General features: G+C 33.6%; 1 protein-coding gene across 1 annotated transcript; it reads left to right on the top strand.

The window, feature by feature from the left end:
- The first annotated feature begins 8,663 nt into the window (after nt 1-8,663).
- LOC121236813 (major allergen Pru ar 1-like) lies at nt 8,664-9,571 on the top strand. The gene is made up of 2 exons (XM_041133283.1): nt 8,664-8,980; nt 9,087-9,571. The coding sequence occupies exons 1-2, from the start codon at nt 8,797-8,799 to the stop codon at nt 9,383-9,385; spliced, it is 483 nt and encodes a 160-aa protein (XP_040989217.1). The 5' UTR covers nt 8,664-8,796; the 3' UTR covers nt 9,386-9,571.
- Nucleotides 9,572-10,299: the final 728 nt, after the last annotated feature.

A 10,299-nucleotide genomic window follows, 5' to 3' on the forward strand; every position in this document is an offset into this window, starting at 1 on the left:
AATTATGATCTTACAATTCTGAATGAGATAAAACCAACTACCCGATGAAAGGAATAAATTGCACAATATGTTAGATAATTGATTGTTTGTTGATGCACGTGACTGTTTGCAATATGATATTAGACATGAATAAGAGTTCGATGTGAGTCAGAGATCGGTTGGGTGAGGATTACAATGTATATATTGAAGGTGTTAAGAAATTTTTGGACTTGGCATCTTGTACAATTGGCAATGACGGTCGTATTAGATGACCATGCCGACTTTACAAGAATTTGCGTTCTCATAAGATAGAGTCAGTGAGAAAATATCTGTTTATCAAAAGTATTGACCAAGATTATACCGATTGGGTCTTATATAAAAAACCATATCCAACGTCTTTCAAATTTTGAGACGAAGAATAAGACATCGATGAAGATGTACATCTTGAGATTGTTGGTGACGATCCCGAAAAGGATATGGAGCAAATGCTGGACGACATATTGCGGGAATGTTTATGGATGAAGATAATACGGATCCATCAAATTCAAATGATCCGTGCTATAACACTTTTACCTGTTTGTGGAATGATTCAAAGCATGAGTTATATCCAACGTGTAGAAGGCACAGTAAGTTGTCATTTATAGTTAGACTGTTTCATATAAAATCGATGTGCCGAATATCTATTAAGGCTGTTAATATGTTGCTCGAGCAATTTAAAGAGGCACTTCCATCAGAAAATATTTTACCCCACAACTTTTACGATGCAAAACAGTTGAAAAGAGGACTTGGGTTTGATTACAATGTAATATATGCATGTAAGAATGATTGTGTATTATTTTGGTGAGAGAATGAGCGGCTGAACGAGTTTCCCATTTGCCATGAATCAATATGGACAACTGAGAAGCAGAATGTACTACGGAAGGTTGTATGTCACTTTCTATTGATACCTAGATTACAATGGTTATTTATGTCACGTTCAATGACTGTGGACATGACATGCACTTATCATCTGAGTTAAGAATGATAATGTTTTGTCATATCCTGCGAACTCTCAAGTTTGGAAGGAATTTGACCTGGAACACCCATAGTTTACTGAAGAACTTTGTAATGTTCGACTTGGGTTAGCAATAGATGAATTTAATCCGTTTGGGAATATGAGTACTAGTCATAGTACTTGGCCAGTTGTACTTATGTGATACAATCTACCATCGTAGAAGTGTATGAAAGATCCATATTTCATAATGAATTTGCTCATTCTAGGTCCGAGATCATTAGAAAATAATATAGACATACACTTATAGCCACTGATAGCAGAATTTAAAGATTTGTGGAAGAATGATGTCTTAACATTTGATTCATCATCATGCAAGTAGTTCAAGATGACTGTTGCGGTGTTATGGATAATAAATAATTTTCCCGTTTATGGAAACTTTTAAGGTTGGAGCACTAAAGGAAAATTGGCATGTTCGACTTGTAACAAACATACTCAATCTGAATGGTTTACGTATGGGAGGAAACTATGTTTCATGTGTCATCGTTGATTTTTACCTAGTAACCATAAATGGAGTGAAAATGGTAGGATGTTTGATGGCACTATTGATTGGGGGCACCCTCCACCATTTTTGTCTGGCGAATATGTTATTACATAGTTTGTGGATGTTGGAAGTAATGATTTCGGTAAAAAAACATCAAAAGAGAAAACGAAGTGCGAATAAGTTGAATTGGACAAATAAGAGTATATTTTTTGAACTCTCCTACTGGTCGACATTAAAATTGTGGTATAGTCTCGATGTTATGCATAATGAGAAAAATATATGTGAGTCCGTATTAGGAACATTGATGTCAATTGAAGGTAAAATGAAGGATAATATAAACTTACGGAAAGATCTAAAACGGTTGAGAATCAGACCTGAAATGTACTTGCAACAAAGTAGTTCGTTTGTCTACATGCCAATTAGGTGTTATACATTGTCAATGGACGAAAGGGCTACATTTTGTGAGTGGTTGCAGAAGATTAAATCACCGGACGAGTATGCCTCGAATCTACTAAGGTGTGCGAACAAATGACAAGAAAATTACTGGACTAAAAAGTTATGATTGTCATGTATTTTTAAAATGTATCTTAGGTTCTTGACGAGAGATGTGCTGGTTGCGTTAATTGAGTTCGGTACATTTTTTAAAGATTTATGTGTTAGAATGTTGAATGTAGAAGCTTTGGATCGTATGAAATGAGAAATTGCTATAATATTGTATAAGTTAGAGAGTATTTACCCACCATCATTATTTAACATCATGGTTCACTTACCTGTTCATTTGTCACGTAAGGCTCGACTTGTAGGACCAGTCCAATATAGATGGATATATCCTATTGAACGGTTTTTTGGAAAGTTGAAACACACAGTAGGTAACAAGGTCCACCCATAATGATCAATTACAAGAACATATATTGTTGATAAGTGGCATACATTCTGTTCCAAATACTTCCACGGCATTGAAATAAGGTTTGATAGGCTGGAAAGAAATTTTGATGTTGACCAAGCAAGACAACAGAACGGGTTTTCTGTATTTTCTCAACAAGTACGTCCACTTGGTGCTCAGCATGGTTATGATTTGTGTAGAAGGAAATTCGAGAAAGCTCAGTGGTACGTGCTAAACAATTACCCTGAGACAGAGAGCCACTTGAAGTAAGTTCAAATTAATTGTTAATTAATCATTGAATTTACTTATTAAACAATTATACGAATATACTTATTGTTGGTAATGTTTAATTTTAGTGATCATATTAACGTGCTCAAAGAATTGAGAGTAAATAATATATACCAGAGACAAGAACAAGAGTTTCCGAAATGATTCGAATAACGGGTAATGACATTAATACAGATGTGATTTTGCACCAACTTAAAAAATAGAATGAATTGTTAATGGTTGAATGTTTATACTTTATTTAATATGTAGGTTGTATAAATGCACGCGTGAAATCTGAACGATATATGAGAAGAACTATATGCGCTGGCGCGTGGCCCCTTGAGACATGTTGTTCGATATTCTACATGTATTTTTTGAGAAAGTAGGTATCATACAATTGATCGAGAACTTTATAAGAAAATACAAAATAGTGGTGTCCTTGTCGAAGGAAGTGATGATGGAGATAATGTTGATTTCTATGAAGTTATCGTAAATATAATTGGATTGAGATATGTATGGAAGCTTGTGGTTTATATATTTAAATGTGATTGTTGGGATTTAAACCATCCTCGAAGGGAAAAATGCCACGATAAATATTTTCTGAATATTAATACATCAAAAAAATGGTATGAAGATAGTCCTTTTATTTTGACTTTTCAAGTATCTTAAGTATTCTATTTAGACGATCCTGAGTTAGGAAATCAATGACAAGTAGTACAAAATTTTTCTTCTAAAAATAATTATGACGTTATCCCTGAGAGGAAGGGAAAAGATGAAGAAAAAGATGATCCATCTACTCAAGAAGCATACCAAGAGAGTCAATCTACTTTTAACTTATTTTTGAATTTAAGCCAGTATGAGATGATCTCATTATATAGGGAAGATATTGAATCTAAAATAGTTGAGGCGACAATTGATCAAAGTGTTGAGTTATCTAAAGTATCTACATATGATGATGATGAGAGTGAATCTACAGATGAAACTGATACAGATGATTGACCAGTTTTATGTTCACATTATATAGTATCTCACAATTATGCCACCAAAGAGGAAGGAAGTTTGCATCTCATCTCCACCTATTCCTAGTTCTCCGTCTGACTCATCATTAGAAATTAACTTTACGGAGCAAGATAAATAGCTAATACTCATTTTTTCAATTAAGATAATTGATAATTGATACGAGGTAAATAACTAAATATTATTTTATAGAGATAACATTACAATTTCATTACGAACGAGGCATTACTAGAGGTGTAACGTTGGAGAAATATTATAAAATTGGTAATATTAAGGTTAACACTTCTGACGAACATACCAGAGGCAAGGGACAACAAATAGCTTGGCTTGCGTCACATGTGGGTGCTCTTACATGGACTTATACACCTTTGGATACGAATTCATGGCATAAAGTTCTGAAAGATGTGAAAGAGCTTATAGAGAAGCATTATTTGATTTGTAATATTTAAATAATAAATTTATATTGATATTATTTAATATTCTAAATGATATTATCTTTGTGTATATATTTTTTCAATGATGATTTCGAACTAAATTTTGGTAGGAGAGAGGAACGTAAGACTATCAATGAGTTGATGTGTAATGCATTCTGCAAGTATAAGATAAGGTGTTACGAGTATTTCAAGAAGTACGACAACAAAGAAGATGCACACCAGTATCATTTTCAGGATGTCTGACTTGAAGATTGAGAAAACCTTTGCGACATGTTTGAGGATTTATTAGATAAGGTAAATTAAATGAATTCTTTATGTGTCCTATTTGTAATTTCACTTACTAATTTTTACAACTTCTATTTAGGAGCGAAGTTCTATAAATAAAACAAATAGATCGAAGTTGAAGATTCATCATCATGCTGGCTCAAGATCTTTCCATCGTCTCTCTCTGAAATTGGTAATGTACTCTGTGAGGGGGAAAATAAATAAGCCTATACGGGTCTAGCCACCAGGCCTAACCCACCAAGATTAGAGACAATGGGACATGGGGGTCAGGGGAGACGGCACGCCAAATTAGAGGGGGGACAGAAGGGTCATGGGGGATAGCACGCCAAGGGATTCAGAAGGGTAATGTGGGACAAGGGCGTATAGGATGTCAGGGAGGGGGGCGCACGCAAGAAAATTGATTTAGATAAATAGAGGGAAAGGTTCTCCTTCTCCGGGTCGGCTTCTTCTTCTTCTTCTTCTTCGACCTCTCCTTCAACTAGAGAATAGAGGAGCTCCAGCGAATGCCTTTCTCCAGTAAATTTACATTCAACATCACCATTGTACAGAGAGATATGAGAGACCATGAGAGACTGTAAACAAGAATATTATAGTAGATTTCTCCTCTCTAAATGCCAGTGGACGTAGGTATTATGTCGAACTACGTAAATCTATATATTCATCTCTTTATTTTTCTGTACTTATGTTTTCCATTCACAGCCATGGATGTACCCACCTCCGCCATACAGCCGCATCGGAACACCACCGGGGGCTCCAAACAACACTGAACGAGGCCCAAGTCGCCCCAGTGGGCCGGGAATGACTCTTTTTCTCCTTCCGGCCTGTTGAGCGATTTTTACCGCATCAACATACTTTTTTTTTATTCTATATAATTTGTTTTTATATTAATTTTATATCTTAACAATGTCTCTTGTAGAAAGTCAAACACTAATTATGATTTGATAAAATTATATGCTGCATCACATATTAATAATAATGGAGAGTTGGTTCATTTCAATTCTTGTGAGAATTATATAAATATCATAATTTGTTTTAATTATACATATTTAAATTAATGTGCCAATATTAATTTTATAGTTGTGTGTATGATTAAATGGTTGCCCTCAGTACTGAAACTGCATCAGATCAGAATTCATCAACAATTGATGTTGAAATTTTTGTACATGTTCTGGATCAACATTCAGGATACTTGAGGGGTTTGGGTCTCTGTGTAAAGTCTTCAGGCTCTTCATCAACGTCAAGTACTACAGTCATTGTGTTAGAGAATGTAAATTCTAGAATCAAAAAATTGATTGTAAAACAACATGAGTTATAGGCTCAATTGATGAAACAAGCAGACATGAAGATGGGCATAAAACAACAAGAATATCAACAAAGAGAGACTCTAAATGCAGACGCTTATGCAACAATTTATGCCTCCAAGCAATTGATTTTTATGTTTTGCATAAATTTTAGGATTTATAAAATTATGTACTGATAACATTATTAGTATTATTACTATTTTATTTATTTAGTTCTGACTTATTATATTAGTTTTATTTATATTGAACAATTTGTAATTTATTTTTAAAATATAAATATCTATTTGATTTTAAATTAGTATTCTCTATGAAAATACTAACCGTTCGAACATATATACATCATACACAACCGTTCGAACCTCACAAGTTATAGTTCGAATGGTAACAAAAAGGTTACGCCCTGTTCGAACATGTAACTCACTCTTTTCGTCCCAAGCATGTTCGAGCGGCTTAATCAATTATAAAAATTAATATAATTTATGTTCGATCATCAATTTGTTTGTTTGAACGTTTCTTCATATGTATTTGATTAAATGGATTGGTATCGATCGACCGGCCATGAAGTATCCGTTCGAACATACTTATTGTTCAAACATTTTTTTTGGCCGTTCAAACGACTTCCTGAGACGAATTTCAACGATTCTAAAAAAAAATTCCGTTCGACCGTGATCGAATGGTCTAGCAAAATTTCGTCCTAAAAGATACTTTTTAGAACGAATTTTTAATTTTTCCCTCAAAATACTTTTTGGGACAGTTATATTGGAACGACCTTGGGATGTTTTTTTTTCGTCCTAAAATATATTTTGAGACAACGAAAAATCCAATCTTTTGAAATGAAAATTCTCATCCCCAAAGACCTGATTTGTTGTAGTCTAAAAAGTTTGGTATAATGTCTGGAAATATCTTTCTTAATCATCTTCAAGCATTAAAAATCGAAGATTGATTTTTAATTGACCAATTTGTGATATATATTGACACCGGCTTAATTTATCAACATAAAATATATATATATAAGGACGTTGGCCGTATATATAGAATGTCGAAAAGACAAGTATAGTCTGTAAAAAAAAAAGATTGATGTTGTAGATTAATAAGGTAAATATTCATACGACTAACAAAAATATTATTCAACATTATAATTAATTCTATAGTACTATACATACAATAGTAATTTGTAAAATATTATAGGGGTTAAGGACATTAATGCATGTCATATCCCTTTGAACACATTTATCTAATGTGAAAATCTATAATTAACATATATATAAATTAACTAATTAAATAAACGTTTTTCATCAATTTATTAATTACCTTTTTGGAACAAGGAAATTCACTGGGAAATCATCCTGCATGGTCGGTGGTGCAATTGGTCAATGGTCAGCCACATACCATTTCCCACCAAATCATGGTGATCATAGTTATTAGCATGAATTATATATAAAATGAGTACATTTATACGCTCACACACGCGTAGCGGCTTGAAGTCATTTAAAACTTTTTAAACCTAGTAATTGACTGCTAGCAATATTACAAATAATTAGTCTCGTTTGAATTTCAATTCATTTCATCTCATTTAATTATTATAATTTTTTCAAATTCTCACGTAACATATATATGATATAATAAATAAAAGAAATACTCTAGTTAAAAAGGGATCATACAAAAGTAATCTTACAAATTAACGTAGCTTGATGTAGTTCGTTCAATTATAAAGTTACTTTTATTGTAAAATAGATATAACGGATCAGATGAAATCATGTCAGTTTTTAAAATTATTTTTTTGTAATTCCTTTATAGATGTAGTAGTAATACTCATTCAACTTTCAACTTGAAAGCCTACCTATGATTAAATTATCTCATCTTAACTCACTATCTAAATTTCACCTTAATCTTAAAGCCTACCTCTGATTAAAATGGCATGCATGCATGTGTCAAAGCCATTATAACAACGATAAAGATGCATGCATGGTTAATTACGACTTTTTCAACTTTCATGTAATATTTGAGTTAGTCTTGAATCATAATTATTTCTAATTTTCTATTTAACTTGTGACTAATTAAGTCCATCGAGTACGTAGAAACAATAGTACGCGGATTTCATTGCTAAAAATATGGGTATCTTTGAGTTATGCAGCTAGTAGTACTTAATGACAAGATTTAAATAACAAGCTCCTATCGGCCTATATATGTTTGGGAGGATTTTGTGGCTTTTGGACATCTTTAATTCGTGATCTGTACCGGCACCAAAACAATTCTTATGGCATTAAAAATAAAATAGATCAGATATTTTTTGGATTTTCTTTTAATGAATTGAATGAATATTTATTGGTAGCCTTTGTTAGCCGCGGCCAATTAGTTTTGTTTTTTGTTTTTTTTTTTTTATATGTTTATTATCAACTCGGCCATTGTTGATTCAACAATGTCAAGAACTCTTTGCAAACGGCAAAATGGCCGGTGCCAAGCTTTCTACAAAAGGGAGCATATCGTCCGGTTCTAAATTGAGAAATGATTTATACAAATTTTAATAAATAAATCGTCTTTATAAAAAAATGAAACCCATTATGAAAAAGTACAATGTTTTTTTCTTTATAAGTGAGACCCACATTTTTATAAAAAATGCAGTTTATCTATATGAAATTTATACCTAGCATTGCTCACATTCATGGTAAACTAAACACACAAGTCACAAAAATTTCGCTTAAAAAATAGGTGGAACAAGTACTCAAAGTTATAAACTGGTAAATCTCATGTTCCTTGCTTTTTATTTATTTTTTTAAAAAAATTAGTATCATGCCTACCTAGCTAGTTTGTATGATATCTGGAAATAATTTGGGTCAGCATAGCCTGCCTGTGGAATCAAAGTGGCCGGGTTTTTATGTTTTCATTTGATATTTTTCCAAAGGTACTTTCTTTGACTAAATTATTAATTATTTGCTTAAAAAATAATTGTTATTCAAGCTTTAGTTTGTGAGGGACTTGAGTCTATAAATTATATCAACCTGATATAGAACTCATATCTTCCAAGCTCAAACCCTCTCTAAAGCTCAACAACTGATCCTGATCTCTTTATCATTTTTCCAATCTCTTGGCTAATCATGGCTGTCTTAACTTATGAAACAGAGTCTACCTCAGTTATTCCACCGGCTAAGCTGTTCAAGGCCTTCGTCCTTGATGGTGACAACCTTGTTCCAAAAGTTGCACCTCAAGCCATCAAGAGTACTGAAATAATTGAAGGAGATGGAGGGCCAGGAACCATCAAGAAGATCACCTTCGGTGAAGGTTAGTTTCTAGTAATATTAATTTTTTTAAGATAGTACTTTTTCTCACTTTTGGCCATACATCATGAGGATTATATAAAAGGAGTAACAAATCTTGGGCTTTGCAGGTAGCCAGTTCAAGTATGTGAAGCACAAGATCGATGCGATTGACCACGCAAACTTCTCTTACGGCTACAGCGTGATTGAGGGCGATGCTCTCGGCGATATTCTCGAGAAAATCTCTTACGAGATCAAGATAGTGGCTTCCCCTGATGGAGGATCCATCTTGAAGAGCACCAGCCACTACCACACCAAAGGCGGCCACGAGATCAAGGCAGAGGATGTAAAGGCTGGCAAAGAAAAGGCAGCTGGTCTTTTCAAGGCTGTTGAGGAATACCTCTTGGCACACCCTGATGCCTACAACTAAATCAAAGCTTGTCTTTGTCTGTGTCTTTGGCTTTCAAGTTGTTTTTTGCGCGCGCAGTCTAACTAGTCTTGGCTCGCTAAATAATGGAGTTTGCTACTGTGATCTGTATGTTTGTTTTCTTATGATGTTCTAGCTGATAAGAGAGAACAGTGAATGTTGTAAGATTCAATACATAAGTACTATGAAGAAAGATGAACCTGCATACTATACTTGCAGAGTGGCTCCAATTTCCCAACAGTATAAACAGAAAATCTTCCATTTTGTGATCATCTGTGTTAATTAAAGGGTTAAATTACCTCAAGTAGTGGAATTTCCACAAGGTTAGATATTTGCTCGTCTTATAGCCCACGTCACTTTGTTGTTTACACTTCTACGTCATTTAGGAGGCTACTAGAGTCTCCTAAAAAATTTCACACTTTAAGATTAAGAGATCTAGATGGTTTCTCTAGAAAAAAAATGAAGAGAGAGAAGTGTTTTTGTCTTCAGTAGGACTCTTTTCACACGCTACACAAAATGATGTATGTCCTCTTATGTAAAAGAGTTTACATGTGGAAGTTAAATAACTTCCCTTGAGTTGTGTTAGTGGTGGGGAGTTAACAAATAACTTCCCAACCTATGTGGACATCACTTGGTCATAGAATTTACCCATTACCAACAATCTGGTTCGAGTTAACTGATGGGGGTGCTTCAAATTTTCCATTAATTGTGTAGGACTTGTGAACTGAAGTTGAGGTAGTGTTCTATATTTTTCCAATACAAACTAAATATAACTCTCAGAGGAAGGAAAAAAACAATATGAATCTTTGTGTTTGGACAGCCATTTTGTTAAGCAAGAGGGAAAACGAGTTTGAATAATTCAGTGTATCATTTTTGTATTCTGCTTTACAAAATATATAAGTGTACAATGAAACTAA

This window comes from Juglans microcarpa x Juglans regia, chromosome 1D (genome assembly GCF_004785595.1).
Source record: "Juglans microcarpa x Juglans regia isolate MS1-56 chromosome 1D, Jm3101_v1.0, whole genome shotgun sequence".
In the NCBI taxonomy this organism is placed as follows: Eukaryota; Viridiplantae; Streptophyta; class Magnoliopsida; order Fagales; family Juglandaceae; genus Juglans; species Juglans microcarpa x Juglans regia.

Excerpts from the sequence above, each read along its gene's own strand:
- LOC121236813 (XM_041133283.1), top strand. The coding sequence starts at position 8,797 with ATGGCTGTCTTAACTTATGAAACAGAGTCTACCTCAGTTATTCCACCG. Across the intron at positions 8,981-9,086 it reads GAAGATCACCTTCGGTGAAG|GTAGCCAGTTCAAGTATGTG; the intron begins GTTAGTTTCTAG and ends TGGGCTTTGCAG.